At 50.0% G+C, this 24,523-nt stretch overlaps 1 protein-coding gene across 3 annotated transcripts in view; it reads right to left on the bottom strand.

Annotated features, from left to right (window-relative positions):
- The window catches only part of AGPAT4 (1-acylglycerol-3-phosphate O-acyltransferase 4), a 123,793-nt gene that overhangs the window by 5,719 nt on the left and 93,551 nt on the right, over positions 1-24,523 (bottom strand). For all 3 annotated transcript variants that reach the window (XM_001500451.5, XM_023633080.2, XM_014738148.3), the window contains 5 exons: positions 23,857-24,026; positions 9,140-9,301; positions 8,254-8,407; positions 4,924-5,026; positions 2,933-3,008 (listed from right to left, as the gene is read on the bottom strand). In XM_001500451.5, coding sequence (XP_001500501.1) covers positions 2,933-3,008; positions 4,924-5,026; positions 8,254-8,407; positions 9,140-9,301; positions 23,857-24,026 — 665 coding nt within the window. The remainder of the gene's footprint in view (positions 1-2,932; positions 3,009-4,923; positions 5,027-8,253; positions 8,408-9,139; positions 9,302-23,856; positions 24,027-24,523) is intronic.

Raw genomic sequence — 24,523 nt, 5'->3', positions numbered from 1 at the left:
CCGCTGGGCCGGCCCCTTAATTCTTCTTGCAGGCCAGTAGCATTTTCTCCTGGCTTGGCACCCCTCCCTCCCGGCCCTGCACCCCACACAGAGCCGCTCCAACCTTGGCCTCCATGGACCCTGCACACCCACAAGACAGCCCAGAATGTTGCTTCTTTTGCCCATATTTTAATTTGCACCATTAGTGACTAATTTCTCATCCCTTCAGCAAACTTCGAACTGCAACCCAGGGAGACCGTTTAAGTTAGAAATGAAAAGTTAGAATTCATTCAGAACAGACAACTGAGAAACCATGATGGCTCTGGGGACAGTGGTTCCGGGCTTGTAGGTTCAGCCTGAGATGGAGTTCATTTGGGAGCTGCCTGTGTCCCCAAGGAGATTGTGTGAGGGTCATGTCACACCCCCTACAGCCGCCAGGGGTTCCAAATGGTGACATGTAATAAATGTGTGTTTTCTAAATGCTAAGCTTGTTCCACTTAAAGGATGGCCCTGTTTTCAGAGATGACATCTTTCCTATTTCGGAGACTGTTTAAATGGCCGTGGTAGATTTCTTTTTATTTATGTCCCTGTTGAACAGAATAACATGTCGGCACACCCCTGTTGGCTGCCCACCACCCCCTCCCACATTTTGCAGAAACTTACTTGGCCATGAAATCAAAGTCTGAGAACTGCTGCCCTAAAACCCAACCTCAAAGCCAACAGTTGTCTTTCGACACCATACCTCTAAAAGATGATGATTAAAATGGAACCCCGCTTCGACGAGCTTGGTGGGGCACCAAGATTTTTTGGCATAGAAAGCCCTGGATCCATCTAGGCTCCTGACACAGAAACGATAGGCCACACGTCAGTCTTTGATATCTACTCACATTTCATTTCCTCTTGGAGGCACCACTGACCACTTACTTCCACTTTCTGGTCAGTGGTTGTTCCCCAAGGGAAAGGGCCAGCCTCAAAAGTCTGTTCACAGATGCAGAGAACTGGGCCATCGTCCCAGCCTCTGTGGAGACAAGGGACCTGATCTCCAGCACCTGGCTCTGATTATGGAACTGGAAGACGTGGGCAAATTATATCATTCTCTGGGCCTTAAATTTCTTCATCACCAACATAAGAGTTTTGAACTCTGAATATTTGGAGGACCCCTTCCAAATTGAACACTATCATTTTAATGCAAATATAGTTGAGAGAAAAACATCCTGAGACTTTATCTAGAAGGAAAGGGGCCTCTTTGCTTAAAGCCCAAGGGGGCCCGGTTTGCACAGTGACCACACTTCTCGTGCCTGAAGACGGAAGAAAGGGCTGATTGAGAAAACTCTCCTTTGCTTTCATGGGTTTGGGGATTGCATCTGTTGTAGATTTGTTTGTGTGGCTCTTTACGAAAGGATTCATTTCTTGGGCCTTTTCTTGGCACCTTTTTCTTTTTGCTAACAGTGACGTTTTTTATACTGCCTCAATGATGAAACTAGAAAACAGCACAAGGAAAATGCTGCCTTGTGCAGGAAAGCAGAGGGCAAGAATTTCTATTGTTTTGTGTTTCTCTGTGCGTCAGCACAGAACCTGGACAACCTGTTGTTATTCTTAGCATCCCGTTAAAAAGCATCAGGCAGCGCAATTGCAAACCCGGCTCCTCAGACCGTCTGCGTCAGAAGCAGCTTCCCAGAAATACACGCTTGTAGGTTCCACCTCAAACCTACTGAGTAAGAATCTCTGAGTTTGAGGCCCAGGAATCTGCGCAGTTCCAGCTCTGATCACAGGTAAACTAGTCCCTATTTACTGTTGGTAAGAGGAGAATGGAGAGCTTTGCACCTAACCCATCCAGAAAAGAGACCAAAATGTCAAACTCTGAGACTGCATTTCAGAGACATCATCAGAAAAATCACTTCCTTGAGAAAACAAGAGCCACTTCTTGCTAAGAGGATATCAAGATCTTGGTCCCCAAAACAGCATATTTATAAGAGCATCTGTACTTAATTAGATGGCAGTAATTTGGAAGTCTTTTGGACCGAAATCCTAACTCATTCTCAAAGGCAAGATTACAATTCTTACTCAAGTGGAGCAGAGGTCCCATAAAGTTCTGCGTGATTATCTTCCGTTGAGGGATGGGGAGAAAAAGACAGCAGGTGTCAGCCAGTCTGTGTTCACCAATTTTGATGAAAGGAAGTTAGAGTCCCACCGAATGTGTTTGATGCTAGACACTGTGCCGGCTTGGGCTTAAAATGTATGACGGATGAGAAATCAGTTTTTACTGGGTAGTGAGACCTGGTCATAAAAATGCCTTCCTCGCCAGGTAGAAGCTAAACTTTCCTGCTTCCTAAGATCAGGCACTCAGGACAATAATAATTAGACTCCCCCTGCCCTGCACATGTCCTGGAGGAGAGAAACCAGTGGAGATGCGGCCCTGCTCAGAGGAAGGAAAGAGAAGAGGGGAGCTCGGGGGCTGGAGCACAGACATAAGCAGGGGGCGCTGCAGCAGATCAAACCCGGCCGAGGTGGACCCTCCTGGGGTTTCATCCTGCTTGTGCCCGTGATGTTTTGAGACCACACAGGCGAACAAATGGTGCACCCAGAAGCCATCCAGACCACATGCATTGCTAAAGAGAACACCATGCCTCCAAGAATATTTTGCCTTAGGACCGGAAACAGGAAAATAGAGACAACAGCTGTTGGGGCCGTTACTTCCTTTTGCGTCCACGACACCCATGAGCTAGTTCCATTCTTTCTCTGAAGCCCCTGTAAAACGTAATTTGCTATGTTCTTTTCCTCTTGCCAAGGAGAGCGTCAGCTCCAAGATCACTAATAACTGGGCTGTGAGGTCTCACCCAGTGGAAGAAGGCTTGCCACCCCCCTCAACTCCCAAAGGCCCCCACGGTGCGCCCACAGCGGCCACCCGAAGTGGATCCTTCAGGTCCCTCAGGGCCACCCCCGTGGCACTGACCTTCTCCTGGTAGAGCTTGTGGAGCCAGGCGGAACACTTGTCCTCATCTTCTGGGACTTCTTCTAGAGGAATCCGCCTGCAAAGCAGAGAGCAGCTACTGGGAGGAGGCCAACGCCAGAGGCCCTGAGCGAGATTCCAAAATTACAGCGCTCGCCGACTTTGACTTCTGCTTAGGCAGCCGAGGTCAGATGGACGGGAAGAGGGTAATTCAGCTGATAGGAAGGGGGAAAAGCCACATCCGTGTTGTGGTCATGGCCCGGGAAGGAACGAGCAAGGGCCCTTCAGTGCTCAGATAGAAACACAGCTAGGAGAGGACAACTGTCTCTTTCTGTCCGCCCTCCCACCTCACAGAAAGGCTCCCAACACCTGAGGTTTGCCTCTCAGTAGAGGACAACGAGGCCTCAGTTTCCACATGAAATAATCCCGTGTGCACAGAATCTATGTAGGAGGTGATATACTAGATCTTTTCCCAGCCAGGCAGCAACTTAATGCTAATGGCTAAGTAGCTCCCATCACATGATCCTTTGGCCTCTTGGGTACCATTGAGGCTGACTTTCAGCAAGGGTTTTGCCAAGTAAAAGGATGTGTATCTTGGGGAACTAACGTTTCCCCAGGATGGGAGAAGCCAGGGACCCTCCCCAAGTTTTGTCGCTCAGCCCCTTCGTGCACGAGTGGGAGATACAGATTCCAGGGTGGGTCTGGGCTGGTGCTGTCAGGGCTGAAGGCTCAGCCATGTGCAAATGGCCAGTCCTGAGCGAGGGGAGAAGTCATTGGGCCATGTTCCCTCTTCCATAGATATTTCTATCTGTTCTCAGTTTGCTGGCTTTTGTGATTGCACGAAATGCATGGCGTGTTCATTTACGTGGCTTTATCCGTGCAAACTTCTGCATCCATCGTGATTTTCCGTGGGTCGTTTCACTCCCCACTCTGGCCCAATTACTTACTATGATACATTTTTAGAACTTATCTATCACACTATAGTCTGTTAAGAGAGTAAACTGTGAAATTTCATCTTATAACAGAGGCAGTATTGTACAGAGCTGTTTTTCACACAATTAAAAATTACCCTGTAAGCTCCCACGTATACTTTCCCGAATAGTCCACTTCTTTGCTCTTTCTGATCTGCTCTGGTTTGCAACCAGATCTCTAAATGTGTTTCTTCAAGAGTTAGAAAGCCTGCCGACTATTTATTTGTATAGTGGGCGTTTGGGCCATTTTGCTCTTTTCAATAACTTATTTGACATGATTGCCGTAAACAAAGCGTCACAGAACACGTGTCTAATCTCCAATAGTGGGTATTTCAGATCATCCTGGTTCGCCTGCAAGGGGGACAACCTCCAGCACAAGAAGCCAGTGCCATCCCTGAGCCCCATCACACTGGATTTTAATGTGTGAATCTCCTTTGGGTTTTCCTGTCCGCAGCATCTGTCAATTGTTTCCCGCTAACCTCGATGACATTGCAGAAGTCTCGGGTCAGACCCATTCTAGAAGTCTTGTGAAAGTATTTTCAATAAAATCATAATGGCTTGGAATATAACACACAAGTGAGATACTGCTAAAATGTTCTCCATTTGCTTCTGGGCTGCCTTATAAATTATATGTGCTCTTATCTGTGTGTATTTCTATGTACCAGACTCATCCTCTAAGAAAACGGCTCAATAAAATCATCTCTTCACATTCAATCTCAAAGTGATTGTAAAACGTTGTCTTCCATTTGTCCAACCTGAGCCCCATGATGAGGGTGAGTTGGCGAGAGAGAAACAGGAAGTAGCTGGGAAGAAAGGAGACTTCACCCGATTATGTGCAGTCGTGGCGTGTGTCACTCGAGTTCATGATATAAATACAGACTGTGAACAAGTTCAATTCAATACAGACCCCAGACAAGAAAACAGCACATAGATTTCCCTGGAAGAAGGCCTGCAGGTCATCTGTGACTTATTCCCTTTGAAGTGGGCACTCTCTCTTCTGGAAGGAAAACGGAGCCAACTTACCTGACATATAAATCTGCGTGGTATTTCTTTCCATTTAGGACTCCCAGCAGTGTTGGGTTTTCATTATTTCTGAAATTGAGTGTACAGTCATATACAGCTGAAACTATAAAAAATAAAACAAATACAAAGCAGTATAGAGCGTGTGAACCCAGTTTTGTTTCGTAAATACACACATTGGAAAACAATAATCGAATGGCTAGCTGCTTATCTCAGAAGGAGGGCGTTACTGGTTTCATCTTCATGCTTTTCTCTGTTGTCCAGATGGTCCACACTGGACACATTTTGTAATCCGAAAAGCACACTGCCTTTTAGTAATAGGAAGCAGAGTTATTCCTGAAGTCAGACCAGCTTAAAGCAACACTCTGGTGTCCCATCGAGATGTATGACAACAAATGCCAGTATTTAAACAAATAAGCAATAGGAAGATGAAGCAGTCCGAAGAATCCTGTCTAAGGATGTGTCTGAGTTTTGGCTGCATCACCATTTTAAAGAAGATAGCTATAAAACTAGAGTAAGATACTGGAAACTTCTTAAGGACTTGAACTATAGTCAGTTGAAACAGGGCTGAGGAACAAACGAGAATCTGCGATTTTAATAGGTCTGCCGAATGGTGAGTTAACCTGCCAGCGTATTCAAAGTGATGTCAGAATTCACTGTTGCCACCCCGGGACCTGGCCCGTGCCCAATAAATGCTCGTTGGATGGAGGATGCGTGAATGAACAGTGAGTGAACAGCAGTGTAGGAATACGGAGTGGGGCCCGATGGCCACTTCCTGCCGTGTCAGGGAGACAGGACTGGACGGTAGAAAGAACAGGAGTTTTGGAGTCCGGCTGGGTGCGAATCCCAGGGCCACCTTTTCCCAACCGCGGGATCTTCTCTTGGACGTGCGCTCAGCCTCCCCGAGCCTAGTTCTCCGGGAGAATGGGACTCATGAAGCCTTGGTCCCGTGGTTGCTGAGATGACGATGTCAGCATTTCCCACAGGCTCAGCACATTGTGCTCAACAGATCGTGAGCCTGGTACTCTATTGAGAGGCTTGCATACCTGCAAGTACTATGAATAAAGTGCGTGGGAGGATGAGGGGAGGGTAGAAAGTCATTTGGTCTGGCTGGGAACATGAAGAATCAGGATTCAAAAATCAGGAGAAAAAAATGGCCATCCATTTTCTTCTGCCTGGTGTCTGTCATCATGTAGGGCCCACAGCGGGTGCTCTGGCAGCTCAAGTGTGTCTTAGCCAAGGGGAGAGGGTCCCACCTGCTGGCCTGCAGGAGTGCCTGGGGGTAGCCCCCCGGACCCCATGACCCAGCAACCAAGACCGCTCCCTGGTCCTCACCCTTGGGCTGGAGACTGACTGTCCTTCCTGGTGGGGAGAGGCATCACTCCCCCACCCCAGGAAGATTGGGCTTGTGGCAAATAACCCCCTTTTCGTTACATTTTCTAGGCATTTTAAGCATAAAATTACACCTAGTAAAAGGCATGCAGCCAACATTGGATTAAATGTTCATTATGATGCTGAGTCCTACACATATTCCTCATTTCACCCTCCTTGCAACCCTAAAAAGTTTTACGGAAGAGCAAGCTCAGGATCAGAGAGGTGAGGTGACTCGCCCAGGCTCACACAGCTGGTGAGGGAAGGAGCCAGGCCCCAGGGCTAGGGTCCTGAGTGTCTCTGACTCTGCTGGATGCTGCAGGATGGAAGCAGCTGTGTCGGGGAGGGATAAGCAACAGGTGCGCATCCTCGGCCCTGGTTGCTGAGGTCAAGCATGGGGGCAGGGGCAGCAGGTTGCTCAGCAGCAGGCGGGTTTCTCGCCCTTAGAGTGAGTCCAGAATAAACCCTTCGGTGACACAGTTCCTTCGGGAGGCCTGGGCCGGGAGAGGGAGTGTGGAGGTGGCCACACCTGGAAGGTTCTGCAGACCCCAAGAAGCTACCGAGTCTCCAGAACCCACTTCTCTTCCCTCTCCCAGGGAGTGATGGCTGGATGCTCGGGTGCTGTGAGGAGTAGAGACGGTGATGTCTGTGGGTGACACCTGTGGCACGGGGCCAGCAAGGGGCAGTCAGGGAATGCCGGTGACCAGGAGAAGGTGGGGCAGGAAGGACGAGATAAGAAGCCAGGCAGGGGGAAACTGGAGTCACCCAGGTGATGGGACAAAGGTCAGAGGGGGAGCCGCCAGGGCACAGCCGAGGGCTGTGGGGACAGGGTTAGAAAGGGAGGCAGGGCCGGGAAGGGGGTGTGGACGGGGTTCTTAAACCCCTGCTGCAGTGGCTCCAGAACTGGGAACTCACTTGGTTAAAAAGTGCAGATTCAAGGCCCCAGTGGGGCAGAGGTCCCCGCAGGAGGCCTGGGTGGGGCTGGGATTGCGCCCAGTGGTCCTGCCGCGTCCTTGGGCGTGTGCAACACCACAGGAGACCCCACCCACACCATCCAACCCAAACACCTGATGTAGGCCCCGGGGGAGCTGGGAGCCCCATGCCCTTGGCCTCACGGGTAGATGGGAGCATTGCCAGCCAGGTCAAGGGAGGAAAGTCGTGCGGGGACAGAAGCCAGGGACCCCATCTCTCCCTCCAGGACAGCACACAGCCTGGCCCCGGGAGGAGTGAGGAAGGCCTGAACCCCGGAGCTGGGCGTGGTCCCTCCAGCCCGCTGGAGCCAAGACACAAGGGAGGTGGACTGTGGGGGTAGGGCTGGCTGCATGGCAGGATGAAGAATAAAGGACGGTGTTTCTGAACCGAAGGGATGAGGACTAGAAAGAAGACAGGGTAATCAGGACAAGAGGCTGGAGAGAAGTTGTGGTTGTTGCTACTTTTGTCCTCCTTTTACTTATGGTGACTTAGGGCTCCAAACTCAGGGGGCAGCCGGGACAGACGATAAGGTCACAGAGGTCATCATCTGGAGGCAGCTGGTGCCAACAGGTGGGCAAGAAATGCCAGACAAAACAAAACAACCCCGAAACCTGGGCTCCCTCGGGGAGGCAGGGGGTGTGAGGCCAGGCTGAACCCAGGAGACGACCCGGAGGGTCCACGCGGGCCCCACAGCCTTGCAGTACCGGAGCTGAGCAGTAGAGGGCGGTGTTGGCTTAGTGTGTGTGTAGTGTGAGCGTGTGAATGTGTGTGTGTGTGGGCGAGAGAGACAGCGGGCAGCAGCCACACCTCCGATGCCAGGTGCCTGGGCCTGGCTAACCAGGTGTGCAGAGCCGTCGTCCGTCCCCTCCTAGCTCCTAGCTGTGGTCACTGGCAAGCACAGCCAGGGACAAAGCTATCCATATCAGGGTGCTGGGGTTCGGTTTTCCTTGCCGCAGTGGGGAGGCCGGGGGACCCCAGGATCTTCCTTACCTACATTTCTCAAACTCCTCACGGTGATGGCAAAGCCCTTGGTGCGCGGCAGCAGGTGGTACTTGAGGCTGGGCAGCCCCTTGGCATGGGCCACCTGCATGCTGATCTGGTGCTTCTTCTCCGTGAACCGGGTGCCCTCGCAGTGAATCAGGAACTGGAAGGGACGGGGCGGCGGTCACACAGGGTCCCACAGTCACACACACTGTCCCCCATTGTACACCGCAGTCACACACGGTCCTATAGGAGCCCTTAGGGAATGGCCAGAGCAGGGATGGCCTGGCAGCTGGTGGGGCCCACCTTCCTCCACCCATGGCACTGGGCAGGACCTCTGGCTGCCACGTGCCTCCTGTGTGCAAGATTCTTGTGAGCTTCGGAGACAAAGGGTTTACCATGGGAGGGTAGTCAGGAAGAAGAGGAGTGAGTGAGTGTGACAAGAGCATCCTGAGTGTGAATGTGTGAGTGTGACAGAAGCATCCAGAGTGTGAATGTGTATGACAAGAGCACTCTGAATGTGAACATTTGTGTGACAGGAGCATTCTGAGTGTGTGAGAAGAGCATCCTGAGTATGAATGTGTGTGACAAGAGTATTCTGAGTGTGAATGTGTGAGTGTGACAAGAATACCCTGAGTGTGAATGTGTGAGTGTGACAAGAGTCTCCTGAGTGTGAATGTGTGAGTGTGAGTGACAGGAGCATCCTGAGTGTGAATGTGTGGGTGTGAGTGACAGGAGCACCCTGGGATTTCTTTCTTCCCCAGTAAGTTCAGAGGGCAGGACCAAGGCCGCGTGTGCACAGCGTGGCAGGCCGCGGGCAGGCTGGCAGGGCCGCGGGCGGCATGTCGGGCTGTCTGGGCGGGCGTGCATCGGGGCTGGTGTGGGCCTTACGTACAAAGTACTTCTCGGGGTAATCCCGGAGGTGCAGCAGGCTCTTGGCGACGGTCTTGCGGTCCTGCTCCCACTTGCGCGTGCAGAAGACCATCTCGGTGAAGTACCACATCCAGCCAATGATGGGCACGTAGGCCAGCTCCTTCTTGGCCAGGACTTTGGAGCCCTGAAACAGAGGAGGGGCCCGGGCTCCGTGAGCGGGATAAGAGGGCCCTCCCCCGTGGCTGTTGGAGATGTTACTAGAAAAAGAAAATGTGCTCTCCAAAGGCCAAAGCGGACAGTTCTGGAACACTGTGAAGCAAGAAGCCACTGACCCTGGAGCCTCCGTACTGGTCAGCGAGGGGTCAAGGTTGTGCTGAGTCTGTCCTATGTTGGGGTGGGGAGGGAGGCAGCCTGGGTCTCAATAGAGGAGGGCAGGCACCAGGAAGAGCCAGGGGCATTTAAGGGTCTTGGAGATGCTCAGGTCACCCTCCAGATGTCTCCAGGTGGTCACCGTCACTTCTGCTCACTAAGCCCATCACGCAGGGGGGTGACACCAGTTTACCAAACTCCCCTAGATCTCACTCAAGCCAAACTTGCCGAATCTGCAGGCAGGGGCGGCAATGCTCTCCTTTCAGGCTAGGAAAGGGGCCGCAGAAGGTTCTCTGGATCGTGTGGCCGGGGAGATGATGGGGCCGGGAGTCAGGCTCAGATCCCCAGCTCACGTTGGGAGCCCTCCACCTGTCCCCTCGCCAGCTCAGCCCTAAGGCTGAAAGTGGGGCTTGCGCACCTGCCAGAGATGGCCCAAGGCTGCTCAAGAGGAAGGACTTGGCCCACCAGCGGGCTGAACCCCCGGTGCTGCTCAGCAGGGACCATTAACCAGCCGAGCCAGGCTGTACAGGGGTGGGGGGGTGGGGCTGGACCAGGGACAACCGGGGATTCAGCGCAGTGGGGGGTGGGGGAGACACCAGAACAGCCTTTGATCTAGTGGGTTTGGGTTCTATATTTGTCGCTCTTAATTTTGGGATTGGTCAGGACACTCCTCGAAATAACCATCATTAGTCAATCAATGGCACAGATGTGAGAGGCGGTGACGTGGACGGTCGGGGTGGCCTTAGCTGATCTCCTGGTGACTAGGGTCGGGGTATGCCCCTGAACCCAGGAGGCCCAGAGGCAAGTCCCCGTGGATCAGAGGACTCCTCGTGCATGGGGTGAGGGCTTATCATGTGCCACAGGCTGTGCACCCCACAGAAATCCTGTTCAATAGGAATAGGTACCCAATTGTACAGATGATCAAACTGAGGCTCAGAGATGTTAAGTAACTTGCCCAGAATCACACAGCTATCAGCTGGGGAAGCTGAGAATTTAGAATTCAGGAGTTTAGAATTTTGTCGGAGGCCAAAGTCCATGCATGATAAACGTCAATGAACTTCAAATTCCTGGGCCAGACGCTGGCCACCTTGCAATGGCTGTATCCCCTCCTCTTTCATTTACAGACTCTCCATTCTGTTCGAAAGGCAACATACTCAGGCACCAGGGGTGACCCTGAGTGATGCCAGCCCAGCCTGGGGTTCCCCCGGACCCCTTAGCTTAGTGTGGGCATATGACCCAGTTCTGGCCCAGGTGACTCAGAGGTCCACTGGGGATGCATATTGCTGGGGCTTCTGGGGAAGTATTGCTCCCTGAGAAAAAGAGAGACAGCCAGGAGGCCCAGCTGCTTTTCCTCCAGGAGCACGGTTGCTCAGTGTGTCACGGCTTTGAGCATCCTGTGGTGACCCAGAGACAACAGCCTAGAATGCCGAGGCCACTGGGGACCCTGCGCCAACCCAGGAGGCATCTGGCTGCAGCCGTGCTGTGGTCAGAGGCAACAGAATGTCTTCATGGCAGAAGCCCCTGGAATCAGGGTTTCTGTCCATCTCGAGCTGGCTACGGCCTCAAGAAGTGCCATGACAGAGCGCCAGTCACGTTACTGTTAAAAATCTCTCCTGAATTCAGCTTCTTTCTTTGCAACACGGGGTTACTTCAGTGTCCTAAGAGGGTGAGTTAATTATCCTGACGGCTGCCCCCTCACGCTATAAATGAGAAGGAAATGCCTGTCACTCAAAAGCATGAGAACAAATCGCCTGGGGATCACCACTCTCCCCATAGGAGCCATTTAAAGCCCCTCCACTGGGTGTCCACTGGCGGGTTTCAGGCTGTGGGAGGCCCCCTCCCCCTGGCCCTCCTGTCAGCAGGAATGTGCTCATGTCCTCTGCTTCCTGTACTTTAGTCACCTCCCTATTCACAGCCTTTGAGATGAAAACAAAACAAAAAATCTTTACCAATGAACTCAACTTGTCTTCTTGGTAGATTAGGACCATTTTTTAAAACTTTTTTTTTTTTCTGAAGAAGATTAGCCCTGAGCTAACGTCTGCTGCCAATCCTCCTCTTTTTGCTGAGGAAGATTGGCCCTGAGCTAACAACCGTGCCCATCTTCCTCCACTTTATATGTGGGACGCCTGCCACAGCATGGCTTGATAAGCAGTGCCATGTCCACACCCGGGATCCAAACCGGCGAACCCCAGGCCACCAAAGCAGAGAGCACAAACTTAACCACTGCGTCACTGGGCTGGTCCCCAATCTTCCTCTTTTCGCATTTGAGTCGCCGCCACAGGATGGCCACTGGCAGACAGTGGTGTAGGTCCACGCCCAGGAACCGAACCCTGGCCGCCAAAGCAGAACGTGCTGGACTCAACCACTAGGCCACCCGGTCTGGCCCTAAAAAAACTTTATATTCCTGAACTCATTCCAAAAAGTAATTCATAGCAATATGAAGGAGTCATAAAGGACGATCTGATCCATAGCTGAGAGGTGGGTCATGTCCTCTAGAAGAGCAGCGTTGGCTCTGGGAAGGCAGTGGTCCCGTGTGGTCATCACAGCTATCTGGTGGGAAAGGTCCTCTCAGAGGCACTTCCTATTAATGGTTCCATCCCACAAGCCCCAAGAGGCTCTTAGTGGTTGGCCTTGGATGGCCTGCTGCTAAAAGGAAGTGGCCACTTCGACGGTGATGTGGGATCCATGTGCAGACCAAAGGAGGGGACCTCAGAGTCTATATGTCCATTGCCATCTTACTGTGTTAGAGCACTGAAAACCATTCGAATGTCCCACAGTAGAAGAGTTTGATGAATTATGGTGTATACTCTACGCCGTACAGTAAATAATGTCATGCTATAGAGCAGGTCTCAGCAAATTGGAGCCCATGCGCCAAATCTGCTCTGCTACCTGTCTTTTTTTTTTTTTTTTTTGGTGAGGAAGATTAGCCCTGAGTTAACATCTTCTGCCAATCTTCCTCTTTTTGTTTGAGGAAGATTATCGCTGAGCTAACATCAGTGCCAATCTGCCTCTATTTTATGTGGGGTGCTGCCACAGTGTGGCTTGATGAGTGGTGCGAGGTCTGTGCCCGGGATCGAAATCTGTGAGCCTCGGGGCCACCGAAGTGGAGCATGTGAACTTAACCACTACACCACCAGGCCAGCCCCTGCTACCTGTTTTTATAAATAAAGTTTTATCGGAACACAGCCACTCTTTCACGTACGCATTGCCTACGGCTGCTTTCAGGCTGCAACAGCTGAGCTGAATAGTTGTGACAGAGGCTAATGGTCCACAAAGCCTAAAATATTCACCATCTGGTCAGTTGCAAAGTTTGTCAGCCTTTCATTTAGAGCCACTAATATTTGTTTTCTCTGAATAGTTAATGGCTAGGGAAATGCTTATTATATAATATGAAATTTTTAAAAGATCTGGAATCAAAGCTGAGTCCACAGTCTGATTGTGACTCTACGGAAAAGAGTAAAACAGAAAAAAATAACGGTAGCTATAGCTGGGTGGCCAGCTTGGGAGTGATTTTTAAATTTTAGTAGATTTTCCTGTATTTCTTCCTAATCAGGAAAATACTTTGCCATGTCCCTCTAATAATGCCACTTTTCAGAAGTGACTGACTTCAGCACATTTTTGACCATTTGCTTCTGGAACGTAAGTGAGGCTCTGAATTAAAAGCAGCCTGTTTGTTTCTGATGATCAAAAGGAAGAGAAGAGATTTCTGTGTTTATGCTGAATTATGACATCTTTCAACCTTAAAATTCGGGATGCTGTCCACAGGTCTAGGCCTTGATGTTGATCACGTTTACTTGATATAAGAAATGTTTTAAAATATTAAAGGAGAAACTTTTATCTTCCAAATCAAAGACACTGCACTCGATTTCCTTTCCTTGGCAGGGACAATAGGACCTCGTGGAAAGCTGTGAAATCAGACAGTCCTGCTTTTAACCAGGGCCTACTGTGGCCTAGCTGTGTGATTTTGGTCCCGATACTTAACCTTTCTGAGCCTTATTTGTTCCTGGCTGTATTATGAGGAAAGTAATACTTACCTCAAAGTGTTGCTGTCAAGATTTAATAACATATGGAAGCATATACAAAAGCACAGAGTTGAGAACCTGACACACAGGGGTTGAATAATGTGTAGCTATTAATATCACCACCACGTGAGCACAGTGGCTGACTGTCTCTTTCAATTCACCCCATTTTCTAAGCCAGGCTTTAGCAGATAGTGATAACAATAGGTTACAGTTATCAAAGCATGCCCTGATGGGTATGGCGCTAAGAGACTTACAGAGTTAACTCATTTATGACCAAGAGCCTGGAAACTTACGATTCCCATGTGCTCACAGCCCTCCGGGAAAATCAATATGCTATCGATACCGTGACTCTCCCAGGCAGAGCAAAGGTTTCTCTGTGGGGATGGGAATGCCTTTAAGTACAAGAAAAGATACCGATTTCATTGATTCTGAATTTATTGTGAAGACAGACTTGAGGGGATTTACTGATGAGTTAGTTTTATCAACAGACCCATCTAGACAAAAGCGTGTCTAGAAAATCAAAAATGCTCACAGGGAGCACAGAGTGACCCACAACTGCAGGGAGCTGTAATGTACCGCCTGGTCGTTTTCTAGACGCTGCCATTCTGTCACATGCTATGGTTAAGAGTTTATGTAACTTTCGAGTGTGTGTGTGTGTGTGTGTGTGTGTGAGAGAGAGAGACACAGAGAGAGAGAGAAGAATTGTCTTATCGCAGCTGCCTAACCAGTCTAATCAAGCAGCCCATAATCAGAGTGAGGACCACCCAATGCTCAGACAAGCAGCCAGCCGCCTGAATCCCGAAGTTTGCACCTCCAGTCACCCCCAGTGCGCAGACCATCTGGTGCTAGAAAGAACTGCTTAAGGAGGCACTGGGTTCCAACCCTGAGATGGCGTGGCTCTTGCCTCATGTCCCTTGGCTCCGCAGCCCCAGTGGTGACACAGGAGCAGAATCAGGACTTTCTAGTTAAGGTTTTTCCCAACACGGCCACCTGCCAGTTGATAGGATGAAATTAAGTGTTGATGCTGGGTCTGCAGGATGGCTGGAACCTGTAAGGCATCCTCTTCAGTCACCTGCCCACCCGCCTCCTCTAACCGCTCCGTAGGGACCAGCAGAGAACAAAAGATGTCTGTGGTCAAGGCGTTGTTTGCATAAATCTCTCTTCCCAGCTTCCAAACGTAGGCCCATCCCTGAAGGTTTACCAGGATGGTCACCCATCACTCATTTGGGTTCACTCACAGTCACTAATTTCTACTAAATATATAAACTACCTGAATGGGGTATCATAAGTGGAACTTCAAAAACAAGTAAGATTTTCATAATAAGCAGGCTAAAATGTCCACACTTTAACCTTTTGAATTATTTCTTGACTGTGAGCTCGAGACCCCGTTGCAGATGTTTAAGATTGGTGACCAGCCACGCTGTCCAGCCCCATCACAACAGAAGACTAGCAAGTCCACCAACAGCTCAGTCTCTGTTTTGATGTGTGATGTGTGAACTTTAACCTCAAAACTGTTCTGCCCATGCAACAGATATTTGTGAAATACCTCCTTTGTGCCAGGCGCCGGGAGCACAAAGATGGATATAATTATCCATGACCTTGAGGTCTCAAAGTCTAGTGGGAAGAGTGAAGCAGAAAGCTAGCAATTTCGATGCTACTTCGGACACTAAAACTCTGCAAATAAGTTGCTGAACAGACATGCTCTCCAGCACAAGAGATGGGGCCAAGAAAGGGAAGATGGGACGAGAGTGTGTCTCTGAAAGTGAAATCTCTAGCCTCAGTAAAATGCGGGAGATAAGACTGGAGCTCAAAATACCAAACCAGGTGTGTGTGTGTGTCAAAAGATGAGAGCCTCAATTTGTGTCAACTAGGGTAACACACATGTGGCCTCGTTCTGCTTATATTGCGTTCCTTTCTTCCTTCTCTGATGCTAAAGAGGCAACTGCTGGGAACTTACCCTTCCAGAAAGATCTCAAGAGAGTTCCCAGACAAATGAACACTCTTCCACGATTTAGTCACAGCCACAGGAGAAATGCATACAACAAACATGAAACGAAAGCTCTCTCTGGGAATTCCTCTCTTAGACTGGAAATACCCATGTGTTATTTGTCAAAGTCAAGCAGAATCTCAGAGCTCGTTGGCTCTTGACCACAGCTTCCCCCACCTGGCCGACATCCTTCTCTTACCAAGCCCCAAACTCTTCTTGGTTTGACGGGTGTGCAGACGAAGATGTAGGGAGATGAAGGGGTTGGGGACAAATGCCGAGGTTCTTGGATGTGGGGTATTTATCATAGCTGACGCAGGGCCGTGGGATCAGGGCTCCAGGAGGAAACAGCTACGAGAGGAGCTCCTTGCACAAGGCCCTGTAACCCCCTTTGCGGGCACAGACCCTAGTGGCCCCTTCCCAGCCTCTGTTCTGAAAGGCCAGCCTGAGTCCTTCTGAGGTGGCCCTAGGCCTGGGCAGATAGGGAGACAGAGCAGAAGGCATTCCAGAGGCAGGCGTTGGGGGTGGGGAACAGGATTCCTCAAGGGCAGAAGGTAACGGGAGCCGTTTGCTTGGACCCAGCACCTTCCAGCCAGTGGGTATTTGATCAAAACAGTGAAGGAAGCACAGGAAGACGGGGGCATGGAAGGGCCCGGAGCTGGTAGCAGATGGATGTGACACAGACAGAGCAGTTGTGGGGCAACACAGAGTCAGTTCCCAGAGCAAATCCACAGGCTTTTGTAGTTTGCTTAAGGTTGTATAACGGGATTTCCAGTCAGTCAGTGTGATCCGACTTTGGCTTGGTTTTTCTTTCGGTGAGGACGATTGGCCCTGAGCTAACATCTGTGCCAGTCTTCCTCTATTTTTTCACATGTGGCACACCATCAAGTGTAGCTTGATGAGCGATGTGTAGGTCCACGCCTGGGATCTGCGAACCCTGGGCTGCCGAAGCAGAGTGCACGAACTTAACCACTCTGCCACCAGTCAGGCCCCAGACTTTGGCTTGTTAAAGACATTGCCAGAGGTTTCTGTTCAGTAAAAAGAAGACTTTCTTATGTCTACCTCAGGACTACTCTTTTAAAAATAAAGTGCACGCTAACATCTCCAGCAGTATATTCAGTTACGAACTCAATGTGCAGTTGTATTTCCCGTGAGCTGCTGACTTCCTTCCTTGACCAGTGACTCACCTGGCTCCCTGAGTCGTACGGGATTTCACCCCGCCGCCATTCTCTTGGGTTCCCTGTCTGTATAATCCAGATCCCAGCACACCTGGCCTAACTGCTGAGTACTTAGAGGAAAACGGGGCGTCCCTGCCCACTCCCAGTGCAGTGGGTGGTGCCCGGAGGGCCATGTGACAGAGCTGCTGATGGACCTGTGAGGGCACGGGTGGAGGGGGGAGCTCTCCTGCATGCCCATGTGGTCGCGGTGTTAAGGGTTGTGCAAAACCACCCCGTCAGCTCACAAAACCACAGCTGCAGGTGTATCTGTTGGAAAGGAAAACAGAAAACCCTTCTCCGCATCTAGATACTTCTTGTCTCTCTGCAGCCAAAGGGAACTTGACACGTGCGTATGAAGGACCCAGGATTCGATCTCCCTTCTGTCCTCCACACTTTAAGAAAATACAAATGAAGGGAAACTAATTAGAGTCCAGGGAACTAAGAATTATGGCATGCCAACTTTGCACGAGGCACGCCAACTAGATATTTCACTATAATCATTAAACCCTTACATCCATCTATTCATTAAAGCCAAACGTATATTCCTATATCCTATCTATTCATTAAACCCTTACACCACCACGAAATGGGAATTATTAACTGAGGTTCAGAAAAGTCAGATAACCTCGCCAAGGTCACAGAGCGGGTCAACTCAGGAGCCAGGATTCAGGTCCACATCTGGAGGACTCTAAGCCGTTGGGTTTGTTTTTTGTGTTTTGGGTTTTTCTGCCTACACATCTATTTCTCCCCTGCTACTTTATCAGAGAACTGTTCTGGAGTAAGTAGAGAGAAAAAGAAAGAATTGTTCTTGATACCTGAGCACAGAAGGCGTAGATTCATCTTTCAGAGCATCCATGTTTTTGCTAAGTTTTACATGTTCAAAAATAAAACACAGGAAATTACCATTTGGGGGAATGTTTCCATGGATGGAGGTTTATAGGAAACAACATTCATGTAGACTTTCTAAAGAAATCTGTGTCAACATTTTTCCTGCAGAAAGATTACAATTAGAAACGTGGGCCCTTTATAATCAAAGTTGAAGAAATGTGGGTTTTCAGCGATGTGTGGTCTTTTATAGAAGGAACCGTCTTTAATGTTAATGACCAGAAGCGTCATGGCAAAATCAAGTTGGAACACCCACAGTTTGGGTTCAGTTCTTGTTTCAGCTCCTGAGTGACTTGCTAGGGTTTTATGTCATCCGTGAGTCGTCTTACTGAGAGCCGTGCCGACCGCTACGTCTGCCCAGGCAAGTACAGCAAGACGGCAGCATCGACGCCCAGACCTTTCCTTCTGATTTGGTTCAGCAACTCCAAAATCACCCCAGAGTGACCTTGAGACACAGAGCTGGTGGCCAGCGAAATGAGGCTGTGTGGGAGGGCAAACGTGCACACTTGGCCAGACCCAGGTGGAGAAGGATCTGTCTGCACAGCCCAGGACCATGGTGACTGGCTGTGTCCTCACTGAGTGGGTGTACCACTCTTGACCTCCCTTCAGCCTTCTTCCCATCTCCCTCCCTGGCCTCAGAAGTACCCCTTCACCTGGCTTTCTCATCTCTCCTAAAATCATGCCATTCTCCAAGGCCTTGTTCCAACGTCATCACCTTCTGGAAGCCTTCTCTATTCCTGGGAGCCAATGGTCAGTGTGCTGGTAAATCCCGAAATGTTACACCAGTTGTTAAAATACTGAAATTCTTCCCTGCAGGTTGGTCAACAGAGCTGCCCCAATTGCCAAAACTTGTCCCCCCAAATTCCGCCTTTACCATGGTGGCCCCCGTTTCTCCCCTGGGACCTCTGGGACCCCAATGGAGTGACACTCAGAACAACAGAGGACCCCCAGGATGCTGCTGGACAGCTGACTGGTCTGAGGTTAAACACACTGGGTCTCACCCATGCCTGCCCACTCCTGCGGCCCCAAGTGGACAGTCCGCTCTTTCCTGTGGCTCTCTCAAAGCCCCTGCATCGTGGGGCTGCTATGGAAGTCCCTTCCTCACCTCTCTTTATTTATTACAAAGTCACTGAGCACAAGGACTGTATCTTTCAATCCATCTTTGTATCTCCGCAGCACCCACACAGTGTCTTCTCCAGGAAATAGCTACAATGCACTTGTGTTGGGTAAATATTTTAAAGATGCATCCATGGCTGTCATCGTCATCACAAGTCCTCACGTTGAGAAGGCAGCACGGAGCTATGCGAGTGACGTTGGACAGAGTGCCCTCTGCTTAGGAATAATAATTTCTACTCTCTTCCTTCTACTTCTCCCTGTACGAAGGAATGCCACAGAAATTCAATCTGTCTTCAGGCTGAGCTGTAACAGGTTCCCTAAATGGAAAACGTGAGGTCTGAAACTAATGGGCATGCTGTGGTGTGGCAGGCAGCCTCTGCGCTGGCCCCAGTGATCCTCACCTCCTGGAATTTAAGTGTGTAGCCCACCCCACTTTCCTGGAGTGTGAGCTGCGCTCCTCAACTCACTTCCAACCAACAGAAGGTGACAGAAGTGATGGATGCAACCTCCCGTGAGTCCCCTGCCGGGTCCCCCCCGCTGAGCTGCGCCTGGCCCCCAGACCACACAAACTAAGACAATACGTGTTAGTTGGATCAAGTTTGGGGACTTGCGATGCTGCCATAGATATCTGCTAAGTATGGCTTCTTTAAAAGGCTGAAGAAAAATCTCCCAGCTGGCCTCCGGGTTACCCTCCAAGCCATCCCACCCAGCAGATAAATATCGACAGTCTCTGCTCCTGTTTATGGACTGCTGAGTGGGGCCTGGCGCTGCTCAAAGACCCAACAAACATGATCTCAGGTCACCTTCCGGGGCCGCCTTGAAGTAGCATGTACATGTATTACTGGTGCAAAAAGCTAAGTAAACAGCGACCTGAAGCGTCGAAGCCTTGACCCTTTGCATTGCATGCTCCGGTTTGTTTGGTGTTTTAGTGACACACGCTGTCAACTGTCAAAGGTCACACATCTCCCCAGGGACGAAAGAGTCCTTGTGTTCCTCAAAGATCATAACCAGAGCCTTTGGTGCCCCGGCTCTGCTGTGAAATGCCAGCTCAGAGGGAAACCTGTGCCTCTGGGGAGAGGCCACCGGAAGGAGCACACGGGGCCTCAGATGCTTGGCAACAGTTGAAAGCCTCTTTTTTTTCTTTTTTAAGAGAATCTCATCACTTTCCCTCCAAAACCGATTTCACATTTAATAGCCCCACTGTCAAGAATGTCTGCAAATTCTACTTGCTTCTATTCAAAGTCACTTCTTCTTGGGCTGTTACATGGGAGGATAAAAAATGCCCAGTCAGGAACCTTCCATAGGTCCCTTCTTCTCTAAAAAGCACACTTCCCAGGCTCCAGAGGGTCTTAACATCGTGTGCCATTTTAAAAAAGAGACGAAGCAGGTGATTTTCTTTTGAAGGTCATTTAGGACGAAAGGTGCCACTGAGCAGTTCCTGGAAGTGGATGCTCTTTCGCATTCTTTCCAGGGGAGCGGGAAGGATGGCTCACTTTGGAAAGAGGCCGGGAGCTCGTCTGGCGTCGTGCCCTCTTGCTGGACCTCAGCTGCTCCAGGAGACACACATTGGTGGTAAACTCTTCGCTGTATGAAGGGAGGACATTCCACCTACAGAACAGTCTGGCAGCTTCCACCTGAGCCGGCCGGAGCCCGCTACTAGGTCACTCATCCTCTCCTGGAGGCGCCCACTCTCCGCCAGCACGCGGCTTCATCAGAATTTGTACGGCCACAGCCCTGGCTGTTTCTCCAATGTTTGGAGGAATGGGGACCCCGTTCACCTCCTGCCCCCTCTCCACCCTCTCTCCAGTTCTGGCGGGAACTCAGGGGCTCCAGGAAGCACTTTAGCAAGAATCCAGAAAACCTGAAGGCCCCCCTGAGCAGGGTCCTCAAGTTCCAGTGAGAATGGGAGATGCACCATCCCAAGCGAAGGTTTTGAGACCTGCCTACTTCACCGCTAGGTGGAATCTCCTAAAACTGCTAAATTCCCGACAACAGTCTCAAAATAAAGTGGCAATGCTCATGCTCCTTTGCACGCAACAGTAGTTGTTCGGTTTTTAACGGTAATAAATGAAATCTGATAAATATGGTATTCGATTAAGAAATCAAGGTTGGAGATGAGGCCCTGTGCTGTTGGGGGATGGGCCTTCTGTGTAATAAATTCCAGGTCATTGGTGCTCTCATCCTTGTGCTCAGACTTGTAAAGCCAGCACGGATTTCAAAGTCTCCGTGGGAAAACCCTAAATGGTGCTGAGATGGAGTTACCATTCTGTGGGAGCCTCCCCTTTCAGTCCTGGGTCCTCTCTCAGTCCTGGGCCCCTCTCAGTCCTGGGCCCCTCTCAGTCCTGGGTCCCCTCTCAGTCCTGGGTCCCCTCTCAGTCCTGGGTCCCCTCTCAGTCCTGGGTCCTCTCTCAGTCCTGGGCCCCTCTCAGTCCTGGGTCCCCTCTCAGTCCTGGGTCCTCTCTCAGTCCTGGGCCCCTCTCAGTCCTGGGTCCTCTCTCAGTCCTGGGTCCCCTCTCAGTCCTGGGTCCCCTCCCAGTCTTGAGTCCCCTCTCCACGTGTTACTTCTCCTCTCAGCACAGTGGAGAGTCCACCTCTCGCTGTTGATTCTGGACATCATTGTGCTTCCATGAGCCTCTCTGTTCGTGCCCCTGCTTCCTTAGCTCCGGCTTTCTCCATCCCTGGCCCGATGAAGGTACTGATAGCCTCACACCTCAGAACGAGCCCTGCGCAGACAACGAGCTGGGAGGGAATTGGAAGCCTGGTCCCGTCCCTGCCTGCATTTGGCCCTGGTCATTTTCTGACGGAGGGCTCCCCATCTCTGGAGCAGATCTCGAGCCCCTGGGGCCCCTGCAGCTTTTCCTCCCAGCACCTTCCAGAGAGAAGAGCAGAGCCCTGAAATCAGACTTGCTAGTTATCATCCTGGGGCAAATTATTTACCCTCACGAAGGCTCTGGGAGTATATTTATAAAATGTAAATAATCATATCATGAGCATTAGAAACAGCATAATCACAGAGAAAGAGCTCGTGGTCATAAAGCTACCCAGGGGTACAACCACGGGAACTGGAAAGCACCTCCGAGTCCAATAGACTTGTCACTGTACCACGGGGACTCCAGCACCCAAACGACGTGTATTTTCACATTCCGAGCATGAACACCACCAAAAGCCACGTGGGAAGCCTGGAAAATCACCAGCTGCCCCTAAACTGCACTCGGGAACCAGCGTTCGGGAAGACATTGGCATGTCAGGAAGTCCAGCTCTAAGGCCACAGAACTGGTGTTCTAGGAGTCCAGATGCAAAGACACCAGGTGCCCTGTCTCCCGTAACGGAAGAAGAACCCGGTCATTAGTCATCTGTCCACGATGGGGTCAGGATTATGGTATTTTAAGGGGTAGCCTCCTCTCAGAGAATAAAACCACAGGCTGTAGCTGAGATCTCTGCCTACCGGCTCTAACACAGCGAAAGGTAGATACCAGGATTTGGGGTTTTGTTCCTGGAAATGTATTCGAACACACACATGTGGGCGTGCAGATATCAAGTCAGTACTGGAAGGAAAAATAGGAAAACAAAGGAGAAAACGGTTGGCAGGAGGGCCTCTTACTTTTCTAGAAATCCTTTCAGATGCATTCACCCCCAGGCAATTTAGTTTTCTAGAAGCCTTAATGTAGCGACTGTGATTTAATTCAGGGTTTCTATCTCTTAGAAAACTGCTCAAGGGGCTGGCCTGGGGGCACAGTGGTTGAGTGTGCACGTTCCGATTTGGCGGCCCTGGGTTCGCTGGTTCGGATCCTGGGTACAGACATGGCATTGCTTGGCAAGCCATGCTGTGGTAGGCGTCCCACGTAGAAAGTAGAGGAAGATGGGCATGAATGTGAGCTCAGGGCCAGTCTTCCTCAGCAAATAAAGGAGGATTGGCAGCAATCTTTAACTCAGGGCTAATCTTCCTCAAAAAACAAAACAAAACAAAACAAAACTGCTCAAGGCCTTAGTTGCCTTTTGGTAGATTAACTGCTTAATAATGAGTGTCATTTGTCCTAAAGACATTAATGGGGCTTGTTTCTAAGCACATTTCCTTCTCTATCCTTTTTCCCAAATTTAAAAATGCATGAATGCCTAAAAGAATATAAAAATGTGTCCCAAGGCTGCTTAGTCCTGCTTAGCCAAGAATCTCCCCAAACAGGCAGAGTCAACAGAACCCAAAGTGTCGTTGCTGACTCCAAGACCACGTGGGCTCATCAGGGACTGGACATGATGGGGATCAGACCCACGGACACTTGTAGTGCCATCTTCTCCCCATGGTCTACACTCTTCTACATTCCAAACACTGTGATTTGGTCTATCTGGGCCACCAAAAATAATGTGATGTAAGGATCCCCCCTGTTTAGCTGCGGGGGTTCTTCCCAGGTACAAAACATGATCCCCAAGTTCTGGTGCGAGCTGTCACAGCCTTCCCCTGTTATGGGCCAATACGCGGCGTGATTCCTGTTGGAACACCTGAGCCCCGACTTGAGTCAGTTACCTGATACGGGCTCAGCCCTCACACACCTCGACGTGTTGAAGACGACAAAAGTCAAGCAAAGAGAGCGGGTCCCAAAGGCATACAAGAAGTCAAGCTAGTTGGAGAAAAACAGAATTTCACATTTAATCTGAATTCTGCAATTCCATCTCTCGCTTAGGGATTCAACTTAAGCCCACAAAGATGAAAATTCAGAGGTGAATCCTGCCTGGTAAGCATGAAAACAGCAGAGCACAGAGATTAAGAATATGAAGTGGCCTCAAACTAGACAAGCTCCAATCCAAATCCATTTAATAGCTGTGTGATCCTGAGCGGATTAAACTCAGCTTTTAAAAAAGGGAGGGCGTGTATTACATACTCATAAGTGTTTCTGTAAGGATTAAATGAACTAATGGTATGTAAGATGCCGCCCAGCACATAGTCATTGCCGAATAAATATTACTGTTGCTCGTAAGATGTTCATTTTGATTCCAAGCAAGAAGGAAAAGCAGTTGGTTAAGAATTTTCATCAAGTAGAAACTCTGTTAACACTTCTGCAAATCTTGAATGATTGAGAGCAAAAAGGCAAGTTATGGTGTTGATCAAGAGAAATCAGAGTGTGCGAGGCGGGTAAATGCGCGTCTGACTTACCCCTAAAACCCCAAAGCGTTCGGCCAGGCTCCAACCACAGAGAAAGTCAATCTCAAACTTGTGGTTCAGAACCACGATGGCATTTTCCTTTCCATACTTGGGGTAGGCCCGGGGGTCTGTGTGGATGATGCACTCCGTGCCCGACCACCACTCCAGCAACATCACCAGCTCTGGAACAAACCACAACAACAGACAGACGTTTATTTCACGCACCCTTCATGACCAAGGGGGACGGCTCTGCCCTCCCAGCTGGGGCAGAAAGCAACTTCTAGGAGTAAAGTCTGGATCATTTCAGCCCAGACCCCGGTCCTTGAAAGGGTGTCGAAGAAGGAAAAATGAGAAATACTCCACCACGGTCTCCAGGGCAGGAGTGGAAGCTTGGCGAAGGCAAATGGCTTGCATTCCTTGATTAAGTACCTTGGGGAAAAATACATCAGAAAGGCTGAATCCATCAAGAATTCATGCCCTTGTGTTTACAGAGCTGTGAAAGGCAACGTGATATGATGTACAGAATTCTTAATATCCTGGGAAATGACTAATTGGGATACTCATAAACTCCATCAAAGAACACTAAATACCCAATTTTTCTCTCCCATTTAAGACACTTGAGCGCACCAGGAATAATGAAGAACTGTGGTGCGAGGAAGCAGAAACACCAGCACCTGGA

This window comes from Equus caballus, chromosome 31, assembly GCF_041296265.1.
Source record: "Equus caballus isolate H_3958 breed thoroughbred chromosome 31, TB-T2T, whole genome shotgun sequence".
Classification (NCBI taxonomy): Eukaryota; Metazoa; Chordata; class Mammalia; order Perissodactyla; family Equidae; genus Equus; species Equus caballus.
This window is presented reverse-complemented; position numbering and strand designations above follow the sequence as displayed.